General features: G+C 49.3%; 1 protein-coding gene across 2 annotated transcripts in view; it reads left to right on the top strand.

The window, feature by feature from the left end:
* Positions 1 to 25,565, top strand: part of Eya2 (EYA transcriptional coactivator and phosphatase 2) — a 241,229-nt gene that overhangs the window by 210,256 nt on the left and 5,408 nt on the right. For both annotated transcript variants that reach the window (XM_023720813.1, XM_004636067.2), the window contains exons 10-14: positions 3,234 to 3,323; positions 18,250 to 18,308; positions 23,091 to 23,251; positions 24,668 to 24,782; positions 25,298 to 25,419. In XM_023720813.1, the coding sequence (XP_023576581.1) occupies positions 3,234 to 3,323; positions 18,250 to 18,308; positions 23,091 to 23,251; positions 24,668 to 24,782; positions 25,298 to 25,419 (547 nt within the window). The remainder of the gene's footprint in view (positions 1 to 3,233; positions 3,324 to 18,249; positions 18,309 to 23,090; positions 23,252 to 24,667; positions 24,783 to 25,297; positions 25,420 to 25,565) is intronic.

Genomic DNA, 25,565 nt, shown 5'->3' with positions numbered 1-25,565 from the left:
CCATCATAACCTCAACTTTCTGGAGATACAAGGTTTGCCTCCCTATAACTACAAGTACTTTCGCCAAATAAGTCACTTCTTTTTTTTTTCTTTTTTTTTTTTTTTTTGCGGAACCGGGGATTGAACTCAGACACTTGGGCTTGCCAGGCAAGCGCTTTTTCTCCTGAGCCATCTCCCCGGCCCCTTTTTTTTTTTTTTTTAATAAGTCACTTCTTACACAGTGGTTGTTTTCCCCTCTGTATGCTGGCCTGGGTGGTGACACTTTTCTGGATAAATCCTTGCAGCAGCGGGTCTGGGTGGCAGTTCTTCCTGCTTCTGGTCCAGCTCAGTGAGACTGACCACCAGGGATAGCTGCAAGCTAGCCATGCCCAGAAAGGGTGTGCAGTGTGACACAGGGGCGAGGTGGTTTGAGGACAAGTGAAAACACCAAACTATCCCGGGTCACCGATTCCCTCGTGGGCTCTGAAGTTTGCTTTCCTCAGTTCTTGGCATTTCACTGAGTTCCCTTCACGCCAAGTCCCAGCCGGGACCCGGAGAGCTTGGCCAGGGTCCTTGAAGCAGCAAGGAGGTGTTTGTCCACCACTCTGTCCCTCGGCCTGATTCTGCAGTGGTGTGTGTGATGCTCCGATCAGCAGCTACTTTGTTTTAGAGTCAGGAAAGGTTTATGGCTCTGTCTTTATGACAAGTAACACAGTCTCCTAGAGAAAAAAATCACCAGGAAAAGAAGGAGTGAGGGCACAAGGCCATCCTGTGTCCTCTTCCAACCCCAGCCTCTCCGCATCCTGCTCAGACCTGGCTGGGTTCTAATCCCAGCACTCGCTAGCTGGGACAGCCTTGAGCAAGTTAGCCAACCTTTGTGTCCCTCTGTTTTCACATCTATAAAATGAGAAAATATCAATGCCCACTTCATAGAGCTCTGTGGGGATTAAGATAATACTTACAAAGTAATACAGAAAAATCACTTAATGGATGTGAGCCAAGAATGTGGGGGCCAGTGAGATAGCTCAGCGGCCTAAAGCACCTGCCTAGGCAAGCTTAGGCGAGCGCAAGGACTACAGTTTGATCCCCAGCACCATATGCAGTCCTGCCCCCCCAGGTACGCTGAGCTGGCCAGAGTCCAGGCATAGTAGCACACACCTGTAATCCCAGCGCTGGAGAGACTGAAAGAGGAGGGTCACCACAAGTCCGAGCTGCGCAGTGAGACCCTGTGACAACCAAATACATTTAAATAAGTAAATAAATGTGATTAACCTTGTGTTATCTACCCTGTACTATCTTAGACTTCACCATGAGAGCGCATTTCAGTCTCCCGGAGTCTCTCTTTCTCTTCTTCTTTACTAGGAATTGAATCCAGGGCTTTCACAATTTACATCCCAACCCCTTTGTTTTAATTGTTTATTTTTAGACAGGGTCTCATTAAGTTGCCCAGACCAGGCTCAACATAGCAATCTTCCTGCCTCAGCCACCTAGAGTGCTGGGATTACAAGTACGTGCCACTATACCCAGCTCGCCTGAGGAGCTCTAAGTTTCTTGGTATGGACCCCAGCCTCAGCAAGTCTCATTTCACCGCTCTGGAAGGCAGCCTAGGCATCTGGGTTTTTTCATACTCACCAGAGCGTCATAGTGTGCAGCCAGGGCTTAAAACCACTGCACTGCATATTTCTCCCATGTATCAGTTAGGACACTTGAGTGTATATTCCAGTAACAAACATCCCCAAAACTCCGCACTTCTCAGTCATTCTCATTCATGGTACAAGTCCGTTAATGTTAGCTGCAGCCCTGACCCACCTCACCTTCACTTGGAAACCTGGGTAACAGAGTATTTTCATCCCAAGCATGAGTAGGCAGTGGCAAAACAGACACTGGGGACCATGTGCCAGCTCAGGAAGCTCCAGAGAAAAGGTGAATGTCATCACTTCTGCCACATGTCACCGGCCAAAGCCCAACATGCAATCATACCTGGTTCCACAGCAAAGCTGTAGTAGAGCCCAGCAGACTTTTTTGCAAAAGGCCAGATAGCAAATATTTTAGGCATTGTATGTCAGTTGCAACTACTCCCTGCTGTCTTCACAGTACAAAAATATCCTATTTTAAAAAATATACAGGGCTGGGGAGGTAGCTTGGCAGCATAAGCACTTGCCTGGCAAGCACAAGGACCCGAGTTCGATCCCCGCTACCATATGCCGTGCCCTGCCCTGGAACCGGGCATGGTGGTGCCTGCTTGCAATCCCAGAACTGGGGAAGCTGAGATAGGAGGATCGCTAGGAGTCCAAACTGCATAGTGAGACCCTGTATCAAAAATAAAAAATAAAAATGAAAAAAAATTGTGCAAACCAGGAGGAATGCAGTAGCCCATACCTGTAATTCCAGCTACTTGGGAGGCTGAGGCAGAAAGATTGTTAAATTCAAGGCAAGCCTGGGCAACTTAACAAGACTGTCAACATTTTAAAATAAAAAGGTCTGTAGAAGTGTAGCTCAGTGCCCTCTGGGTTCAATCCATGGTGCTTAAAACATAAAATAAAGTAAAAACCTTGCATAACTCAAGAGGCAGATAAAACAGTCAACAGCCCAGATTTGACCTGGGAGCTATAGTTCGCTGCCCCTTAGTACACACAGCATCATCCTCCCTGGGAGGTGGGATCCCAAATATGGGTGACTGGTGATAGCTGGCCGCATTATACACATGGGAGGAAACAGGGACGGTGCATGCTCCATATGCTTCACATTCCTGTGGTGCGGCTTGCTTTTGCTCCCTTGCACCCACTTCTCCGCGCTTGCTTCCAGCAGCGGCCCTGGCGGGGCGTCATTTCTGAAGCCCTGCCCGGTGTTCCCCGGGTGTACCGTGGCAGGCTGCGCGTCTGGGTTTGTTCTAAGTGAGTGATCCGCCGTTCCCTCACAGCAGAGCACACAGCACCCGGGGAGAGGTGGTCACGGCGGGCTCTCCCGGAGGCTTGTGTCTTCCCTGGTGTATTCTTGGCCTCCCTCGAAACCAAACCCATGCAGAGGGGAGCCCTAAAAACCCACACTCCCAAAAGACGCACCCTGATTGCAGCCATTCCTGTAACTGCCCGGGCCACGTTGAGCTCAGTCGTCATTCTGGGTGTTTGTGGGGAGGTTTAAGTGGAGAAGAGGACGGGAACGGGGAGCTTGAGGCCGTAAAAGCTGTTCAGATAGTGGGGCGGGTGCCGTCACAGAGGCCACAGCTGCAGGGAACAGCCCCTCTCTTCCCACAGGACACCACGACGTCCGTGCGCATCGGCCTGATGATGGAGGAGATGATCTTCAACCTGGCGGACACACACCTGTTCTTCAACGACCTGGAGGTGCGTGTACTCACCTCTTCCAGTCTGGAGGAAACTGCTCTTCTTTCCTTTTTTCTTTCTTTCTTTCTTTCTTTCTTTCTTTCTTTCTTTCTTTCTTTCTCTTTCTCTCTTTCTCTCTTTCTCTCTTTCTCTCTTTCTTTTTCTTCCTTCCTTTCTTTTATTTTTCCCTTAGAGAGACTCGAAGCTTTTGCTAGCAACCCCCAGGAAGGTACAGAAGTGGCCGGCAGTGGTTTATTGGAAACACACATGGCCAGATTATCTCCCCCAGCTTTGCTGTGCAGCTAATGGGCTTTTCTCCCTGCTCGAGTGAGGTCCACGGGCAGTTTTGCTAATCCAATCAAGGCTATATAGTTTCTTCCTCCTGAAATTTGCTATTTAATAAGTTTATTAAGGCAAATTAGTACGCATCCTCCTGGGTCACCAATAATTAGCAGTGGGCCAGGATGGAAGCTTTTGAAAACAATTTATATTCCCCCTGAAAGCATGTTCTACAGAGAGAAGAGAGGGCATGTGCTTCTTAGTGTATCTGCTCTGAGCCCCTAAGCAAATGCAAAGTTGGGGGTGGTGCAGCTTTGGAAATCAATGTAATTCGTTTGTTTATATCCAGCCTATGTTGGAAAGATTTGGGAAGGATTTCAAATGAAAAACATATTTAAATCGAACTCCTAAAGCAAAGGCAAAGAGAAAAAAAGCTCTGTGGTGAATAGGGAAAAAGACTTGTACTCTCCCCAGAAAATCAGGGCCAAGACAGTTAGTGCAAGTTTAGAGTGAATCTGAGAGCTTCCTTGTAGCCAAAGCAATGAGAGAAATGTGACTGACTTTCCTCTAATGAAAGAAGAAGTAGCTTTCTTCAAGGTGAAAAAGAGTTTTTTGTTTTTGTTTTTAAGATGAAATAATTTATTTTATTTTATTTTTTAGCCTTCCCTTTTTTTTTCCATAAATTTATTGAGAAACAAATAGCAATGAGACAGTTTCAAACCAAACTTGAAAAAGAGTTTTTGGAGCAACTAAGAGGATCTATGTGGGTCTTGTCTGGCTTTGTAAATTACAATCATGTTATTGGCTCAATGGATTAAAAAAAAAAAAATGAAGAGAACCTAAAATAAAACTGAATGTGAAAGAAAGATTCTATTTATCTTAGTAGGATTTTTTTTTTCCAGAATCTGGACAATCCCTACAGACTAAACTGTGAAATAGAGACACAAAAGCTTGAACTGCAAATCTGTGCTGACTGGCCCGGGGCATGTGTAATCTTAATCATTCAGAAAGGTCTGGCTTTCCAGGCTGCAAGCCAGAGTAGGGACCCTTGCAGGTCCTGTACCCCCCATGCTGGCCACAAGAGCTCCATAAAATGGAGCTGATGTTCCCCACTCAATATCTGTATCAAAGAAAGAGTTTGCCTAGAAACTTATTGGGGCAGAAAAGTACTTTGGAGTAGTAGAGACTCCCGTGGGTAGCAATGCCCAGGACTCCATAGCCAGAGCAAGGTGCAGGCGCGCTTGCTCTTGACCTCTCATGGCTTGGGAACAGACAGACAGACAGACATAGAGACAGGGACAGAGGCAGAGATGGAGAGAGTGGATAGGAGTTTGAAAAACAGGCCATTGAATTCAGCAAGTATTTCTGGAACTTAACGTAGTAAAGACTCAACTGGTTGCCACGATCAAAACCCAGCTTGCTGGAACAAAATCATGGAAATTATTGGCCCTTGTCCCCAGAACACCCAGGGTAGATCTCACTTCTCCCTGTTTTCCCCACAGGGCTGCTCTATAGAGCAGGGACCACTGTCTGAGTCATCATGAATTCCCAAGGCCCAAGTGGGAAACAGCTAGTCACATCCATATATGAGATGGTTTGGAAACCTAAACCAATCAGACGTGAGAACAAGCGGTGGGGAGGACATGGGCAGCACTCTCCAGGCAGCGGGGAAGGCCACTTAAAGAGGTGACATTTGAGCTGAGGGATGACAAGGAGCAGGAGGAGCAGGTGCTGAGAGTGGGGTGCTCCAGTCAGAGGGGCCCAAGAGGAGGCCATGGCCACCGTGGTGCGTGGTGACTGCATAGGGAGGCACCATGGCAACCAGAGTGAGGCAGAGCAGTGTGGCCGTGCAGCTTAGGGACACTAAGCAAGAGAAGTCACAGGACGTGGCTCGCATGTTGAAAGGACTGCTCTGGACAAAAGTAGAGAGCAGGCAGCAGGAGAGGGGAGGAGGAAGCTGGGAGACCTGCAGGAGGTTCCCACAGAGAAGAGCGCCTTGGACTCTGGCATAAGAAGCTGTGCTGTCAGGGTGACAGCAAAGCCAAGAGAACTTATAGGAGGCCAGGGAGAGGACCCATGAGCCCAGTCTGACCAGAATGTGGCACCCTGTACCTCAACATCAAAGCAGGAACGCGTAGGCATGGAGGGGAGAACCGTGCAGGATGCGTCCTCCTGTCTTAGGCACATGGGCTTTGAGAGGTCTGAGATCCCCATCCCAGTGGAGTCCTCAAGTAGATAGGCAGATCTATGCAGGAAGAACCCGGCTGCTGCTTGATGTCCCCTGAGTCCCAGGCAGTCACAGCTCTTAAAGAAGGATCTTCCTCAGCATCTGGAGCCACTCAGAGAAGCCAGTTTGGTTTTATTCTCTAAATTTTTTTTCAAAGATGTTCCCAGTGCCCAGAGCCGCAGGGTGCCCCAGCACAATTAAAACCACGTTTCACAAGGGACAAATTAAAACCTGCACAAGGGAAAACATGTTACTTGCTGGTGCAAGGCAGCCCCTGTCAAGATCTAAGGGACAATAAAAGTGGGGAGGGGCAAGCAGCCCGTGGGAGGCCAGCTCAAGGCCGGGCCCCCACCCAAGCACTGCATTCAGGAAATAAAGTCAGATGCGATCCTTCCTGAGCCATCTGCAAGGAAGCGGCCCCTTCCCGCGTCTGGCTGGTCCTCATGGAGAACTTGCGCTTGGTGAGGCCCCTGTCTGAGTGCTGTGGCTTCAGCCACACCTGAGACACAGCAAGACCTGCAGGAAATGCATAGATGGCTTCATGCCAGCCTCCATAGACAGTGCCCACTCCAGGTGCCAGCCACAGGCCGAGGAGTCCACCTGCCAGCCCCAGTGGCCTGCCTGGAGGGGAAGCAGCTATCTCCCTCTGACCTGGTAGTCTCCGCCACAGAAAGGACTCCCAAGACAGAGCCAGAGAGGCAAGGAGAGGCTGTCCCAGGAGCTGCTTAGTCCATGCAAATAAGGTCTCATTGGCATCTGAGCTGTGACTTGCAGCGAGGAGGGCCCCGGTGAGCATCCAGAGGAATAGTGCTCAGCCAGAGGCAAGAGCAGTGCAGAGGGCCTGGGGCGCGGCCAAGGCCGGGGCTTCCGGTGCCACTGAGGTGGAGGGAGCAGGGAAGATCACCGTGGGCTGTTGAGACACAGCCATTGCAAGGCCTTGAGTCCCAGTCAAAGACTGACACACAGTCATTGAGGACTGTTGAATGATATGACGTGCCTCCGAGACCCCATGTGACTGCCTGGTAGAGAAGAGACTGGAGTGGTTAAAGGTGGTGGCAGGTGTCTGCATTACGTCAGTGGTCCACAGACGCCTAGCCGAAGCACCCTGAGGGGGAGGTGGCGAGGCAGATGCCAAGGCAGCCGCATCTCAGAATGTTTGGGATGTGTGCCCACATCAAGGGCAAGAACCTCCTCCTCAGTCATATCCACCTTGTATCCTGGTTCCCACCTGCTAGCCACATGGCCTGGGAAAACTTGTGTCTCCTCAAGCCTCAGTTTTCTAAATGAGTGGAGGAAAAACCCTCCGTGGTTATACTGACAAATGGAGATTCATGAAATCAGTGAGCACAGCGCCCAGCATATTGCAGCTCAGCACATTGGCAGGGCTACCCGAAGCCACACTGGGGCAGTTACCTGGTGGCGGGGGGAAATTATGTGACTTTGATTGTTAAACATTTGTTTTACCATAAGTTGGGAAACTATGACTAGCTTGCCTGACTCATGACTCCCCAGTCATGCCGTAGCCGTACAAACAGTATAGGGACAGGGCGAAGGCTTTGAGCGAGCCAGCCCAGAGTCACAGAGCATTGCCGAGGTTTTGCCACAAATACCCACATCCCCTCGCCATCTGTACAAGCTCTGCTTGTTTGCCAGTAAAACCCAGGGCAGGCTGGTGGCAAAATGGTGCACACTGCTCGTCCCAGCTATGTGGGAGGTTGATGGGGGAGAAGACCTTGAGCCCAAGACCAGCCCTGCAACATATGTAGCAAAACCAAGTCTCTAAGAAAAAAAAAAAAAGAAGACATGGGCTGGGGAGATAACTTGGCAGTCTAAGCACCTGCCTGGCAAGCACAAGGACCTGGGTTCAATCCCTGGTACCGCATGCCATGCTACCATGCTGGCCATTGAAACCAGGTGTGGTGGCACACACCTATAATCCCGGTGCTGGGGAGGCTGAGACAGGAGGATCACTACAGAGTGAGACCTTGTACCAAATAAATAAATAAAACATTTTTTTTTAATTTAAAAAGCTAAGACCACAATTTCTTTTTTTTCCTTTTTTTTTTTTTTTTTTTTTTAATTTTAGGGAAGGGTCTACAGGGTGTTCAACGTCTCACTACTAGATCGGACTCATAGTGATCCACCTGTGTTCAGCCTCCCAAGAGCTGGGATTACAGGCACATGCCACCACGCTCAGTCTCAATTTCTGTCTCAGCATGCCCTGGGGGTGGGGCCTGCATGGCCGGCCCAGGGATTGAACCCCTGGCCCCTGCACCTGCTTACAAATGCTTTAATCTACTGAGCCATTTGGCCAGTCCTTAGAAATCCATGCTTAAGATGCTAGCAAACTCGGTTTCTAGCAGGGCCCCTGTCCGGGCTGTGACAGCGCTCAGACACTAGACATCCCAGTGCTGTCCTACCTCTGCCATAGAAAGCCACTGCCATGGGGACGAGTCCCAATGAGAAAGCCAAGACCCTGAATATCAGCTTAATATTATCCCTTAGTTATTGCAGACTGAGCAGGCCCACAATCTCTGAGTGGATGATGAAAGCTTAAATAAATGAGACAAGTGGAATGATTTCAGGCTCCAGGAGGATCAAAACCCTCTAACAGAATTCAAGAGTCTCTTGGGACTGTGAACACAAACTTCTCTAGGCAGCCCAATTTATTATGTTGTCAGCCAAAGGAGCGGGACACAGAAGAAGCTGCAGGGGTCTGGGCAGGACTCAGGAATCCTTTCCTGGACTTCTCCTGGGAGGACATCATATTAATTTAGGAGAACAACGTCATCTACAAGAAGGCCTTCACCACAGGAGTGAGATGCCTGCAGTGACAGTCTTCACCCAGCTAACTGAGGTTGGAGCCAGGTCCTCAGCTGTAGCCTTGTCTTGCCCTTTGAGGGCCACAGCTTCACCCAGCACACAGGCTGCCATCTCCAGACAAGGGCCTAGGCCTTGGGCAGACTCACAAATAAACAGAAGAAGCCAGCTGGTTAATGGAAAGCCTGCTCACAGCCACTTTGTAGGGGTCTCCGTCCCCTGAATGGTGTTATGCATGATACATCCAAAGGAAAAAGGGTGCAGGAAGAGAAACTGGGAAGTCAGGGCACCGATAGCAAGAAGAGGAGACATCATAGGGGAAGCAGAAAGCATCTTCCCCTTGTGCGTGAAAAATAAGACCCAGGTAGCTGTCGTCAGCCAGCTGCACTGAGACCTGGCAGCACACTGCCTTCTGGGGGACAAGCCACCAAGCCACTGGAGCAATGCACAAAGGACCCCATGCATGCTAGAGAGAAGAGCACAGTCACATGGTTGGACACAGGCACAGACTGGAAATGCATAGATGGCTTCATGCCAGCCTCCATAGACAGTGCCCACTCCAGGTGCCAGCCACAGGCCACGGAGTCCACCTGCTCCAGCCCCATTCACCCCAACAGGAGCACAGAGGCAGGCGCTGCTTCGTGTCCCCCATGATAGTGATGGCAAAAGTCAAGCACAGAGAGGCTCCCTTGGCTCACGGCTGATGCAGTGAGCGCCTATCCTGCACCGGGCCCTCACCACCACCCTGCAGGGGAGGTGTTCTTAGCTCCATTTCACAGATACAGAAACGGAGGCCCAGAGAGGTCACCTCCCCAGGACATGAGTAGTGTGACGATTGATCCCAGGCCCTGCTGACTTCTAAATGCTCATCCTCGTGGACAACGGAGACAGCGTGATTTTGACATGAACTGTGAAGTGAGGAAAGAGTGGATCAGCCAAGTGGATGAAGAAAAGCCCTTCATGAAAAACAAGATGAACATAAAGATATCAGCAAGTGTCCCTAGTAGGGTCCGAGAATGGCCAGGCTGTCTGGCGGGTTTGGGGAGCAGGGATGATGTCCCAGGATGCTTCAGCACTGTGGGACAGACTTGGCCCAGGAGGTCCAAGTTGCTGGAGTCCGTGCAAACCAGTTGCTGAGCATCCAATTTACAGTTCTGTGGGAACTCTGGGGACAGTAGTACTCTCAGGCTGAGCTGCTGTCCAAGGTGTCCGCCCAACTGGCCAATGATACAATGTGGGCCCCAGCCCCACTAGCAGTCTTCATATAGGCTGAATATTTGAGAGGGATGGTGGGCTTCCTTCCCAGGGAAGACCCTGCTCTCCATCTGGCCTAGAGGCACATTAAACAAGTCACTTAAAAACTACTTCCCCGCTGGGTATGGTGGGGCACATACATAATCCCAGCACTGGGGAGGCTGAGGCAGTAAGATCGCTAGGAGTTTGTTGCCAGTCTGGGCTACATAATGAGTTCAAAGCCAGCCTAGACTACATAGTGAGACCCTGGCTCAAGATAACAAACAAACAGAAAACTATTTCTACTTCAAAGGACAAGGTTGGCCAGGGAGCTCATCCAGGTCCTCTTGCATTTTTTGGTCATTTTGACCAAATGCATCAATGATTTCCTTTGTGCTTCATGTCGCTAGGAGCCAGTGACATAAAGCAATGAGGTAAAACAAAAGCAGGGGAGTCTGAGTAATGCCAGGCTTTGCAAGTATAATCAGAACAAGTTTTAATAAATATTTGTCACCCAGCTTACTGCTCAAAACTTGCAAAACCAATGACTAAAAAAGTATTAAATTGTTACAGATGCCCTGGCCCCAAAACCCCACCATGTCACACAGATTTGAAACAGAAAGTTCCAGCCAGGCATCACACAAAGGATCATTCCCATTTGGCACAAACTACAAAGCAAAGAAAAAAAAAAAAAGGAAAGAAAGAAAGAAAGGCCAGGTGCTCTGCATGCCTCTTAAGACTAGCTTTGCCCTGAACTAAAACTGGGCTTTGAACTGGCAGCAAGTGAATAGACTGCCACTGTTGCCCCTGAAAGGTGGGATGTTCCCACCACCCCAATAGATATTCACATCCGCCTTGAGACAGTGTGTGTGTGTGTGTGTGTGTGTGTGTGTGTGTGTGTGTGGTACTGGGGATTGAACCCAGGGCTTGCCACATGCTGGGCAAGAACTCTACCACTGAGCTGCATCCCCAGCCCTTTTTATTTTGGGGGACATGGTCTTGCTGATTTGCTCAGGCTGGCTTTCAACACGCAATCCTCCTGCCTCAGCCTCCTGAGTAGTTGGGATGACAGATATGCACCTAGCACCCTGAGGCTCTTTACAAAGGTTTCCCTGAAGAGCTGCCTGAGTGTCAGTCTCCACCTAGTGAAAGGAGGCCTCTGGATGACAAGTATGACCACTTGCTGAGCGCTGTCAATAGCCTTGTGGCACCTGCAAGCAGAGAGATGAGCCATGCTTCATGATTTAAAAAAAAAAAAAAAAAAAAAGGCTGGGGAGATAGCTCAGTAGAATAAGTGCTTGCCTGGCAAGTGCAGGGTCCTGAGTTCAATCCCCAGTTCCGCAAAAAAAAAAAAAAGCTGACACCCTTCCTCTTCCTCTGAGAAGAGCCAGAAGCAGTGACAGCCACTGCTTCCCAGTGAGCCAGCCCCGTGCCTAGACTTTGGTTCTTAGTTCCATTCTTCAGTACGAGCTACCCAAGATCCTTGTAGAAGCGGCTGATTTTCAGGCGTGGGAAGGGAAGATACAGGGTAGGTCAGGCACACGTCCTGGTGTCAGGAGGCAAGGCGGTGCTTGAAACCCCACCGCTGCGGGCTGTGTGAGATGCACACAGGATGTAGTGGCCAAAGCCGGAGCAAACGTACAGTACGGTAAAGAACACAGCCTCGGCTCCTAACCCAAAGTATGCTAAAATGCTACCTGTGAGCCCACGCTGATATAGATAAAAGAATCCACAAATAAATAGATAAGGAGGAAATAGACAAATCTCCCCTGCCCTCCCCTGCCAAAAAAAAAAAAAAAAAACCACATGGTCTGCGTAGCTGCTCCATTATCATTGTACACTGCACATACAGCTTACATACGAACTCCAATGCAGAGATCCTGCGTTCACTTGATAGCAGGGGAGGGGGCTGCTTTACTTCTGCATCCTTCTCACCAGATCCTCTTCGGGAGAGGAACATCACACAGCTCGCAGCAGAGAGGCCTTCCTCCCAGTGCTGGACCGTGACCCCTAGGAACTGTCATCTCAGGCTGAGGGACTGTCCCAGCCCAGCAGAGCCCAAGAAGACCACACAGAAAACTGCAACGTAGGGTCCTGCGTGGGATCATGCACAGAACATGGACATTGATGGGCAAGCTATGGAAATCTGCGTAAAGCATTGAGCTTAGTTAGCAACAGTAGGGCAAAAATGTCCTAATGTCAGCTGTTAGCAGTGGTGGAAACTTGGCACGGAGTGTATGGGAACGCTCTGTAGTAGCCTGGCCACTTTTCTGTAAATCTAAAACTATTCTAAAATAGAAAGTTTATTTTTAAAAGCTGAAGACTTCAAGGTGTTAGGTGACCGGACACTCAAAAATGGCACAGCTGGGGCTGGAGTCTGGGACAAGCAGCATGTTAACACCTACCGCAGCATCCAGGAGGCCTGAAGCTGAGCCCGCCCTGAGTCTGCCCGCCGTACCTCTCTATGCCCCAAGTTCCCTTGGCACAGTGCCCATAGTGTCCTGGCTGTCCAGCCTGGCCTGAGCAGTGTCACCTTGTTAGCAGTGCCCATGGTCCCTGAGCCTCTGTCAGGGTTGGCTCCCATCACCTCAGCCATCACTATGTCAGGCTCAGAGCTCAGGCCTGCAGATCTCAGGACAGCAGTAAGAGTAAGAGCGACAAGCATGGCGGACGTGTGTGGCAGAGGCTCTTTTTAGTGGCCTCGGCCGTTCAGGCTCTGTGGCTCCTCTGAGCCTTGTCAAGCAGGCAGTGGGCAGGAGCTCATGGGAGGCAAGGTCTGTGCTCACTGAGTACATTGCAGAGCCAGGATTTGAACCCAGAACCCAGGCCCCAGAACTTCAGTGCTTTAGCCAGCACTACCCTCCAGCCTTGCAAAGCTCAACAGACGATGGGCACTCCCTTCAGAGCACCCCAGCTTAGTGGATAAAAGGAGAAAGTAGTCAAATAGCCCCATTAAGTGAGGCAACGCAGAGAGAAATCATTCAGCCTGATCTGAAGTAAGCTTGGGGAGTTCTTACAAAGAAAGTGATGTCAACAACGCCTTTGCTGGGCTCTTGACAGAAAGGGAAGAGAAAGGTGTTTGGGGCAGGAGGAACTAACTGCAAGTGCAAAGGCCCCGTGGCAGGAGTGCGCTGGCTGTTGAAGGACGAGCAAGAGGCCGCTGTGTCTGAGGCCCGAGGGGTGCTCGGTGTGAAGCTGTGCAGACCTCCTAAGGCCAGGGGCCTTGTGACAACTGTGCTTTTATTCAAAAGGAAAGGAGAGCCATTGCAGGATTAGGAGCGGGATAGGGACATGATCTGACTTAGGGCTTCTGTGGCTACTGGGTAGAGAGAGACAGGGGGCTTATACCTGAGCAAGCCGGGAGTTGACCATGGTAGCTCCAGGCAGGGCTCAGTAACCGCTGTGGCAAGGGCCTGGCAGTAGATACCTCAGGCTCTGCATGCTATCTTGTCTCTCTCTGAGCACCTTCCTTCCATCTGACACAGTAGCAGCCACAGGCAGAGTGCAACATGACTGTGTTCCAATAAAACTTTATTTATACAAACAGGCCACCAGCCCGAGGGTGCTCCCACCTGGTCTAGGTGGGAGGTGAGAGCACGGAGCTAGAGACGAGGGTGGGGTGGTTCCTGTGGCAGGGAAAGGGCTCGAATGAGAGAGAGCAGCCTCTGGGACTCAGGCCCGGCTCCACCAGCCTCATGCCTTGGGCGTCACATAGGTCCCTAGGGCTGCTGAAACTGAGACCACGCACCCTGCCCTGGGGGCTGAGCTTCAGAAACTCCCTGTCTCCTTTGTGGACCTTTGAAGCCCAATGTCATGGAGGTTGGTTCCTCCTGAGGGCTGGGTGGCAGGATCAGCTGCTTCCCCCCTGCAGCTCTTGGGGGTGCCAGAGGCCCTGTGACCTATATTTTTTTTTATGACAGAGTCTTGCTAAATTGTGCAAGGTGGGCTCAAACTTGCAACGCTTCTGCCTCAGTCTCCAAGAATAGTGGGATTACAGTGTGTACCAACCTGCCCGGTACAATCTGCTCTTTTTTCTTCTTTTTTTTTTTTTTTTTTGGCAGAACCAGGGATTGAACTCAGACACTTACACTTGCCAGGGAAGCACTTATTCCATTGAGCCATCTCCCTGGCCCCTGTGACCTATAGAAGTGTCGCCCTGTCTCTGTTGGTGCTCATCACATTGTTTTTTCATCGACGTATGTCTGTCTCTGTCCAAATTGCCCCTTTTTATAAGGCTGCCTTTCACACTGGGGAACCATCACCAAGCTCCCGTTGCCCAATCAAGTCACGGTCATAGGTCCTGGAAGTGAGGCTTGGCAGCGTTGGACAGAGACCCGTCCACCCCCGGGGCAGGCATGTTCTGCACAGCAGGCTGCCTAGTTTCCTCCTCCACAAGATGAGATGACAGCAGCTTCCCTTTTAATAGCTGCAAAGTGCTGAGCACAGTCCCTGGCCCATCGGAAGCTCTTAATATGTTAGTTTCTACTCGGTCATGGTGGCACAGGCCTGTAATCCCAGCACTCTGGGAAGCTGAGGCAGGAGGACTGACAGTTTAAGCCCAGCCTGGGCAAGTTAGATTAGTGAGACCCTGTCTCAAAATCAAAAATAACAAAGATCTGAGGCTACAGCTTAGTGCAAAGACCCTGGGCTCAAACCCAATTACTATGAATATAGGGTAGGTAGGTAGGTAGGTAGGTAGGTAGGTAGGTAGGAAGGAAGGAAGGAAGGAAGGAAGGAAGGAAGGAAGGAAGGAAGGAAGGAAAAGAAAGAAAGAAAGAAAGAAAGAAAGAAAGAAAGAAAGAAAGAAAGAAAAGATAGATAGATAGATAGATAGATAGATAGATAGATAGATAGATAGATAGAGTTTTATGTATTTTAAAGGAAAAAATATATATGTCTATAATCTTCCAAAATCTTTTCTAAAACATGAAAGCATTTCAAGACTTAGGCCTCCTTTAACCACCAACCAACCCCAGTGCCTTCCACAAGGTTCTTCCAACCAGGTGCGTGAGCTTCCAAATCTTTCTTTTCATCACTATTATTGTCTAGAGCCATATGAAGCACCTGATGCTCTCACAAGCTCATGTCACTGAGCACAGATCCACAGGGAACATGTCCTTCTCTAGCCTGCTCTTCCCATGCTCTGAGACGTCTCAGAAGCATTTCTCTGTCCTGATGTAAAAACCCTGTTCTCAGAAGTGCTGGGCTGGATTCCACTGAGTGGATAAACGGAGTTTCATTAGTGATCACTGGCCGCCGGGACAGCAGGTCTCCACTGGTCATCACCAGACTGATGGCCACCCTTGCCCTGGCTCTTTGCCAGGGATTCTCTGGGTCAGGAACTGCACTGGGCAGGCCGCAGCCCCACAGCGTCTTCCGTGCATCAAGGCTGTGGGGACGCCTCCTCTGCTAGGGTCCCACTCTGTTCCCCAAGGATAATCTTGTGTTGACCCAGGAAAGATCAGAAGTGGCCTAAGAGCCACACAGACCCATCTGAGTTCAGCATTGAGGCCAGTCCCACATCCAGGGGAGAGGTAGCACCGTTAGAGGCGTCAGATTCTCCTCCCCGGAGCACTCTCAAGCTGCCCATCCTCTGCGCTGTCCTGCTGCTCTCGCCGCCTGCGCAGTGGGTAACTCGATCCGGGTCAGCTGCCGCAGCATGAGGTAGCGTCTCGCTGAGCATCATAGTATTTTATGCAGTCCAGCATGTGATCACTACTGTTGTCACACATTAGCGCCCCGACAACCCCCTCTCAAATGAGAAGAACAGAGCCTCCCCAAATGCCTTTCCCCTGATGTCAAGGACAGTCCTGCAACCCTGTCCTGGGGCCTGAGGAAGGACTGAGGGGTCTGGAGGTGTTGCTCGCGGGCACTTGCTGTTCCTTCTGTTCTCTCACATGGGTCTGTGCAGTCAGCGTCACCCCTAAATGCCAACCCCAGGAGCATGCTACATCGCTGGTGCTGGCCCAGATCTTTCCATCTACATAGGTGGCTGTGATCAGACTCAGGTGCACACAGGGCCCGTTTAATTGGGTAAAGTGAGGCAAACCCTGTAGTGACTGTGGGGAGGGGAATATGTGGGGTTAGGACTCAACAAGTGCTCTAGGCTCAGGGCAGCTCAGCTCCACTGGATGGTCTGGATGTGGGCAGGCGGAGCGCATGACACAGTGTCGAATTCCTAGGAGCAGCTAGACAGAGCCGGCCTGAGTTTACGTATTGATCATTGTTTCAAAAACCATTTGGCAGCATGGGGTGGCCTTAATAGATAAGTCTCCAGGGGCCGGAGAGATGGCTCAGTGGAATAAGTGCTTCCCTGGCAAGTGCAAGGGCCTGAGTTCAATCCCCGGTTCCTCAAAAAAAAAGAAAGAAAGAAAAGAATAGATAAGTCTCCAGGCCCCTTTGCAAACTCATCCTAACTGAGCTTATCATCCTAGTAGAGAACTTGTCAGCCGAGTTCCTTTGTCCCTCTAGAACGCCACTGTCTGTGGAGTTTTCTGTGGTGATGGCAACGGCGATGTATGCACTGTTCAGAGCAAGAGTCCCCAGCAGAACTATCTCAACTAGGATGCTAAATTGTCTTTCCACCCTTCTGAAAGCCAACCTGAAGAGACAGGAGACTGAGTCTGAGTCTATAAGGAGACTGAGGAGAAAGAAGCAGTGGGACTCAGTCCAAGGACCTCTGACGTTCAAAGCCTGACTAAAACCCAAGACTGTGGCTCCTGCCCCAGGGCTTACCCCGCCCCTTACTCAGAAAGCCTACACCTTAATAGAGGGGTCACGCTTGGAGTGCCTGCCATCCTGGTCTTCTAAATATGTACTTCTTGTCATAATATACCAATTATTGCCACACTATCTCTGGGTTTTTTATTATTTTTTTAAAAAAGGGTATTAAATGAAAAAAAGACACAAGAATAAAAAAAATGTCACAGGTCTGTCTTGTTACAATTCTGTATATGGTTAGATTTCTAAGTTTCTTTGTAAAAATATGTAAATGCTTATTTCTAGTTTTTTAAAATTATTTTTCCTTCATATTCTATAAGGACTTAAATTTCAACATATCAGTATCTGATGGAAAATACCTGCTCCATGATATGCCAAAGAGGTTTGATATTTAGACAGATAGGGTAAACCGAACTGCACATATTGCAGGTTAATAATAAGCTTCTCTTCTGGAGGGTTAACAACCTAAGTTAGCGTTCAAAATTGGAGAAAAGGAAGGGCTGCAAGGTCAGCCAACATTTTGGCCCTAGCCTTTCAAGGTCAGTGAAGACTTGGGACATAGGAGAACCTGTACTGTAACAACATGTAACTCAGTTGTGCTCCAGATTTTCTGATCAAGGAGATTATGGAGCCACAGAGGAATGTGATCCATGATGTACAGTGTGCCTAAGGAGAGTCACCTGGAAAAAAAACATTCTCTCAGGTTTTCACAGAGAGCAAATTGGTCAAGCAATGGCCGTGACTCATCCTCATGGCTGACACTGACAAAGGATCTACAAAGTGCGGTACAGGGCTACAGGATAAATCCTGAGGGGACTTGACTGACCTTATCAGATACAAAAGTTACATTTCTTGTTATATAGGTCTTGCTTTATCTTGGTCTCAACCATCTAGCAGAAAAATATAAAAATAAGGTATATAGGACTGGGGAGATGGCTCAGTAGAATAAGCACTTGCCTGGCAAGCGCAAGGGTCTGAGTTCAATCCCCGGTTCCACAAAAAAAAAAAAAAAAAAAAATTTAATAAGGTATATAAAGTAAAGCCATATTAATATGATGAGCTGTAAAAGGCTCAAGTCAATAACTTCTGAAGATAACCCACTAATATTATAGACTGCTAGACAGTGTTGGATTGTTTTGCTGAATTCAAACACCTATAGTAATTAACACATTTTTTTTTTTTTTTTTTTTTTTTTTTGGTGGTACCAGGGATTGAACTCGACCTTGCACTTGCCAGGGAAGTGCTTATTCTACTGAGCTATCTTCCCAGCCCTCACCTATAGTAATTAGATGCCGATAGAATATCCACCTCTAACAGGACTAAACAAAAAAAAAGGGGGATACAAAGGAAAGATCAATTTGTATTTATATATACAAAATAGGATAGATATACAGCTACTTTCACTTAATTCAATGAGAAGAAAGGTGTACTAATAGTGTTTGGACAGGATATCCTGTCTGCTTCTTGTACTGTGGATAACCATAAGAAGATAACAATGTACAATGTATTGATTATCAAAACTGTCCTATTAATCGGCTTTGAAAATGTTTCATTCATATTTGTTTCTCAATAAAATTTAAAAAAAATTTTAAGAAGGAAGCCTACACCTAAGGCCTACCTCAGATTCACCAGGTGTGTTTTTTTCTGTCCTTCCCAAATTTTCCACAGGACTGTGACCAGATCCATGTCGATGATGTCTCATCAGATGACAATGGCCAAGATTTAAGGTAGGATTTGGGGAGTGCAAAGCACCTCTTGATTGGTGGATGATCAAGCTCATCTTGAACTTGGAAGTAGGGTAGCAGAGGAGGGCTGGCTATCGGGACAAGATGGCGGTGCTTCCGGTCAGACCTGGGACTGGAGCGTCCCTGAATTCAAAATTCATACCAGCCCCTGCCCTCAGCCTTTTCCATCACCTCTTATTGCTGATTCTGCTTCTGTTTATGTCTCTCTGTTTGAGCCGTTCAGTTTCTTTGTTTTGTCTTTTTTTTTTTTTTTTTTTTTGGTGGAACCGGGAATTGAACTCACCTTTGCGGTTGCCAGGCAAGCACTTATTCTACTGAGCCATCTCCCCAGCCCCCTGTTTTGTCTTGTTTTGTTTCCTGCTTACTAAGATAACACCTGACACTGTAAAAAACTCAACCACCCCTGACCTTGGCTCCTTAAAAGGTTGATCATCTTCAAAGGTTTTCACTGCATTCAAAAAAATGCATATGTTTCAATATAATATTGATAGCATTCACAGTCAAAAAAAGAAAAAAAAAAAAAACACCTTTCTTACGTGAGTAAGTGATGTGTCTTAGTTCTGGAGGAAACACTCCTAGGACCCGCTATCCGGAAATCAAGTAAGCCTGCTTCAAAGGAATGTGACTGGAATGTCCAGCGCCTGCTCCTGGGAAAGCTATGAAAACGCAACCATGTTAATCTCTGCTCATCCAAAATTATCACTATTCAACCCCTCCAGGCCCATCAAAAGTGCTCTTCTACCAAGTCAGTTATAGAGTGCTGCACAGTTTCACTTGGTTTGCTTCTGAGAGCTCCCAACTTCATCCCAAACCGGAAAGTGCCATTTGTTTCTGCTCCGTGGAATTCTGCAGGTCTTTTCAAAGGCCAGCGCAGCTGGAAGTGATGGCCGCCCTGACCCCTGCCTTCTTCTCCCAGGCCACTCAGAAAGTCCCTTCTGCAGTCCGGAGGGCAGGCAGAGGGCTCTTACAGCTGCCCTGCTGGGACATCTCAGTGTCTGGAATAAACCAACGCCCGATCAAGGCTGGCCCTGTTGCCACAAAGTCATTGCTGGGAAACCCTGGCCACAAGGACCCGGGGATCAGGGCTCCCCAAGTGTGGCCTTTCCCATGCTGCCGGCTGGCGTAAATATGGCACAGTATTCCTGTGTACCCCATCTCCTGCTCTTCTGTTTAGCACCCACTTCAGGGCTCCATAGTCCAAAGGAGTTTTTCCCAACAGGAGCCAAAGTCCCCATAATTCACACAAAATTATTTTTTAATATTTTAAGAGGGCCTGCCCCTTAGCTCAGTTCTTTAAGTGGCTGCTTCAACAAAGCAGTCAGGCTCAGGTTGCTGTGGTTCGATCCCCACAACTCAAACCAGCCAAACCTGCCCTGAAGGCATTCGGAGCAAAAAAATTTTTTTTTAATTTATTGAGTTTTTAATTTTAGCACAAAACTTCTTTTTCAGTGAACTAAGAGAAGTGAGCTGTATAACTATCTTAAATATCTTATGTATACAAATTTTTTCCCCTTTTTTCCTTTCCCCTATTCAAAAGAAAACAGACTGTGACAGGGGAAGGAAATATTTCCTGAGTACCTGCTGTACGCTTAAGTACCACACACCAGATCTCCTGGCTTTCCTTAGGGCGCCGCCCTTTGGGGGAAGAACCAATCCCACAGCACCCTGATTCTTGCCATGCCCTGCCCGAAGCTTCACATCACTCAGCCCTTGATCTTCGTGGTACCTGAGGATGCGCATGCTGTTTCCACTATCCCAAGTCACAGCTGGGGCCTGGGTGGCCCAAAGAGGCTAAGCAATCTGCCTAGGCTAGCACCGATCACACATGGAGAAGGCAGGATTCAGAAAACCCGGACGGAATGACCAAGCCCCAGACACTTATGGGCCCTCTGTACCTCCTCGGCAGCCCCCCGACGCTTATGGGCCCTCTGTACCTCCTGGGCAGCCCCCCATACCCTCACAAGGAGCCCCTCTCTTACCAGAATATCTAGGCAATTCCCAGGGCATCCTCCAAATGAATGTCAGTGTGTCCCAAAAGGGCAGGTTCAACCTGGGCATAATGATGCACACCTGTAATCCCAGCACTCACGAAGCTGAGGCAAGAGGATGGCTTCGAGTTTGAGGCCAGTCTGGGCTGCGTAGTGAGTTCAGGCCAGCCTGCACTACCTAGGGAGACCTTGGCTCAAAACAAAACCAAAAACAAGCAGGAGGAGGAGAGGGGGGAGGGGGAGAGGGGAGAGGAGGAGAACAGGTTCCAGAGCTGGCAGTTGTGCTCTAGGGCATAAGAGCGAGCCTGCTAGAAAAGTGCCCAGCACAGAGGGAAGCCCTAGCAGATGGCTGTCTGCTGTGATTAGGTAGCTGCTGCCTTTTCCTAGGGGAACATTGTTTTTTATCTTTGGCCCCTGTTTCCGCCCACCAAGCAGCAAGCTGGGCAGGATAAAGGTGCCCACAGGCAACTCTTCCCAGCAAAGGAAGTTCTTGTGCAAACTGGCAGTTGAAACAATCATACTAGATTTTCTATGAGTCTTTTAAATATTTGAGTAATTCAGTAGAGAGCAGAAGAGAAAACTCATTGCCCGTATTCCTGGCATCTCATACTAACTATTTCTAGCACTGTGAGCTCCTTGCTTCCGATTTCATACTCTTCCACTTGCAGATATCTATGGAAAGTGACACGGGTGAATGTGTTGTTCCCTCCCACTCCATCCCACACAGTCATCAACTTCCCACACACACATACGTCCACACAGTAGCCCTGGAGACCACACACAGCGCAGCGTGGACAGGCGCTCGGGCTCCACCCGAGGGCGCTCTGAGCTTTAAGGGCAGCAGCCGGAACCTCGGACAGCGCCGCGGCAGAAGGCGCCCTCAGCCGAGAAGTTCCTGGGATCCAGATCTCTGGCTGCATGTGACTGCCCATGGAGGACAGCACAGGGCATCGAGGTCAAGAAGGAAGTCTAGTGTGCAGGAGGCCGAGCAGGAAGGTGGCCACGAATTTGAGCCCAGCCTGGGCCACACAGCCTGACCTACCTAGCCAGACCCTGTCTCCAAACAAAATAGAGCACAGAGTAGGGCTCCTCACCAGTCCCACGTGGAGAAGTAGTTGCGATCGGAAACACCAGAATATCTACAGAACAATAATATCACCCCACTAGTCTGGAAGAAAATCGTATTTCACAATAGTGAGGTTTTAGTGAAAGCTGTGTCGCTTATGATTTATATATTACTTTTGTTTTAGGACATGTCCCTTCCCAGTTGGCAATAATCTGCAATATAATTGTGCTTATCAAATAAATTATAAAATAGTATGTATCTGTACCAAGAAATGTGTGCATATATACATGTGTGTATATTCATTCATACGTGTACACTGTACATATAGACATGTATGTGCATATATACATTTAGCTATGCATTCAGTATATATTTGTGTTTACATATATTAGCATGAAGTGTATATGTACATATGTGTGCACATATACACACACAACTACATATATGCACATATACACCCATGTACTGACATCCCTCTATACCATGCCTGCATTATACACATGTATGTACACACACACACACACACACGCACGCGCGCATTTCCTGAACTCCAGGTTCTATGGCTCAGAAATGAACAAGAATGTAGAGATCACTGTCACAGTCACCAAGACTGCCCTGATAGCCTACTCGGAGGTGCCCTACTGCTTGCCCTGGGGATCCCCAAGGTGACAGCCCTACAGCAAGACAGTAGGTGAAGGCTGCAGGTTGCCCTGCCCTGTGTCACCAGGGCAAAAGGCCCATGTGTCCCTCCCATCCTGGGCAGGGCAGCGCAGGCTGCTGGAAGTGTTTTCTGCTGCCTGTTATATCTTTTTTTTGTACTGGAAATCGAACTCATGCCCTGGCAGGCCTGTGCCGCTGAGCTGTATCCCCAGCTTGCTGGGAGTGTTGTGATGCACTTTCCAAGTGCTACCTCATTCCCATTGCAGCTCATCTTCTAAACAGTGAGCTGTCTTTCTTTTCCACTCTTAAACTCCTTGCCAAGAGTGCAGAACTGTTATCCTAACAGTATAAAGACAGAAAAGCAGCCGCACACACTCGATAGCGTCAGCCACCCCGCTGCCTCCCGCTACTCTTCAGGTTCCTCTTAGACCTTTGACCCCCTAAGTCTCAGTTAGACAATGGGCTGTAGCTCATTCACAAAAAAATTAAGAGAGAACCTCTGTGCAAAGACGTCTATAGGTCACAGAATGGAAGAAAGGAGGGTGACCAGGCCTGGAAAGACGTGTGCTCAAAGTAGTGAGGATTCACTGACAGTTTTTTCTTTCACAATGAAGTGACTGCATGCTGGGCAAGTGCTCTACCATTGAGTTACACCCCCAGCTCTTTTAGTTTTGTGTTTAACACTTGGCCTTACCTAGACTGGCCTCAAATTCATGATCCTCCTGTATCAGCCTCCCTAGCAGTTGGGATTCCAGGCAATTTTTGTGGGATTCCCTTTGAGTTTCGAAATGGAGAGTACAGAAGGCTTTCCTTTTAGCCACATTAAGTGGAGACATCAGTCATTCCCCAAGCAAACCACTCACTGGCTCACTGTGACGCCAGAAGAAAGGACACAGGTGCTGCCTAGGCCAATATGATGGGGAGCTGAAGCGGTGGCTTTGTCCCTCCCCTAAATGCACCCAGCAGCCCCAGTGGTAGCCCAAGGCCCTGCTGTGGGTCCTGCACCAGGCATCCCCACACTAACGCAACCACCTCACTCTGTGTCCCCAGCACATACAACTTCTCTACTGATGGCTTCCACGGCTCAGCCCCGGGCGCAGGCCTATGCCTGGGCGCAGGTGTGCACGGCGGAGTGGACTGGATGAGGAAGCTGGCCTTCCGCTACAGGCGTGTGAAGGAGATGTACAACACCTACCGCAACAACGTGGGCGGTGAGTGGCCCTGAGCCGTTGCCCTGCCCTGGCAGGGCCCTAGGGGTTTACCACCTCACCTCTGTCTTCTACTCACCACCAGTGTTTTTAGACGAAGTAGCTAAATTTCCTGGGCTGGGCCAGAACTTTCAATCCTCCTGCCTCAGCCTCCCAGAGTTCTGGGATTACAGGCATGCTTTGCCACCACACCTTGCTTCACCTCTCTTTTGACAGTGAGGAGGCCAAGGATGGATGAGGCCCCTCTTCTAGGGCAGTTCCTCTGCAGAGACTGGGCCAGGGACACAGTGACTCTGCCAGCACCATGGCCTCACCTGAGATGCTATCCCATATCCTAGCCCTGGTATCTCACAGGCTCTTCCTTGAGCCTCTATTCCAGCCGTGTAGGGGGAGCAATTCTCACCCCAGTGAGACACATTGGCTCCTCAGCTGAACTTGATCACATTCTTTTAGCCAATTAAGGAACATCTGGCTCTATACAGCCAGCTTTGCCTATTTCAGTGACTAGGGTTAAAGTAAAAATCAGGAAAAGATGGAGGTGAAGGGCTTTGTTTCTCAAGAGAGCATGGCTGGGGCCAGGGAGATGGCTCATGGAATAAGCGCTTCCCTGGCAAGCGCAAGGACCTGAGTTCAATCCCTGGTTCCGCCAAAAGGGCGGGGGGAGGCTTGGTGGTCTCCCACAGATGGCTGAGCAGGTAGGTAGGTAAGTGCATGGATGGATGGATGATGGATGAATGAATGGATGGATGATGGATAGATAGATGGGTGGATGGATGGATCATGGATGGATGGATGGATCATGGATGGATGGATGAATGGGTAGATGGATGGATGGATAATGCATAGATTGATGGATAGATAGATCATGGATGGCTGGAGGGGTGGATGGATGATGGATAGATAGATGGGTGGATGGGTGGATGGATGGATCATGGATGGATGGGTGGGTAGATGGATGGATCATGCGTGAATGGATGATGGAGATTGATGGGTGGATGAATGAGTGGATGATGGATGGATGGATGGATGGATGGATGGATGATGTATGGGTTTGTTGGTGGATGGGTGGGTAAGTGACTGGATGGATTAACAGGTAGGGGGATGGGTAGAGTTGACAAAATGATTAATCAGTCAGTGCCAGGATAAGATGAAGAGTGGGCTGCAGGACTGAAGTTGATCTTGGATGCCATGTGATTCAAGTGCTGGGGTGTAATAACTATACCCCCAGCTCTGCTCCCAGACCTTTCTTTTATTTCTTTTCTTTTTTTTTTTCTTTTTGGTGTTTTTTGGTACTAGGAATTGAACTCAAGACCTTGCACTTGCCAAGCAGGCACTAGGTCGCTGAGCTGTATCCCTGGACTCCACCACCACCAGACCTTCCTGATATTGTGGTTACATCTTTCTTTCCTTTGTCTCCAGGCTTGATTGGAGCTCCCAAAAGAGAGACGTGGCTACAGCTCCGCGCCGAGCTGGAGGCTCTCACGGACCTCTGGCTGACCCACTCCCTGAAGGCCCTAAACCTCATCAATTCCCGGCAAGTTCAGCCCTATTTTCCTTTGTGCCACTGCGCTGTCTTCAGGAAACAGTGGTGGCTCCTCCTGCTTTTCCTTATCTGGGGGAACTGGACTCCAGAATTCTCTCTTGCACACTCTGGACATTTGCTAAGGTGCAAGTGTGCAAGGCAACATGGAAACCTTGCACTGCTGGCAGAGCTGAGCAAATAGTGGAGAGACTCCCTGGGGTCTCCCAGGTTCTCAGTTTCCTGCCTCAGAAATGGCCTGTGTTCCCTGCTGTGTCCCGGTTCCCTGGGCTCTCTATCATCCTACATTTGATTGTATCGCTCAACCTGGGCCCACGCAACTAATCAAATGTAGCTTTGGGCTTCCAGAAGAGGAATCACTGGAGAAGCCCTGGGTCCAGCCCACCTGAAGATGGCCAGGCTGAACCCCTGACTCCACCCGGATGCCTCTGACTCAGGGCTCAGGCTGCAAGGTGGAGAGGCCTGGCCTTGTGGCCCCTCTGGTCTGACCCGGTCTCCTCTGTCCTCAGGCCCAACTGTGTCAACGTGCTGGTCACCACCACTCAACTCATCCCTGCCTTAGCCAAAGTCCTGCTGTACGGCCTGGGATCTGTGTTTCCCATTGAGAACATCTATAGCGCCACCAAGACAGGTAGGGACAGGGGACCTCAGTGTGGCAAGAGAAGGGAGGAGCTCACACCCTACCCTGGGAGGGGATCGTTACGGAAAATATCATCCCCAGGAAGGTTTAGGGAACCTGGGCCTGGGCCACAGGCTGCCTCAGGTCCCCAGACCTGG

This window comes from Octodon degus, unplaced genomic scaffold (genome assembly GCF_000260255.1).
Source record: "Octodon degus isolate 3935 unplaced genomic scaffold, OctDeg1.0 scaffold00077, whole genome shotgun sequence".
Lineage (NCBI taxonomy): Eukaryota > Metazoa > Chordata > Mammalia > Rodentia > Octodontidae > Octodon > Octodon degus.
This window is presented reverse-complemented; position numbering and strand designations above follow the sequence as displayed.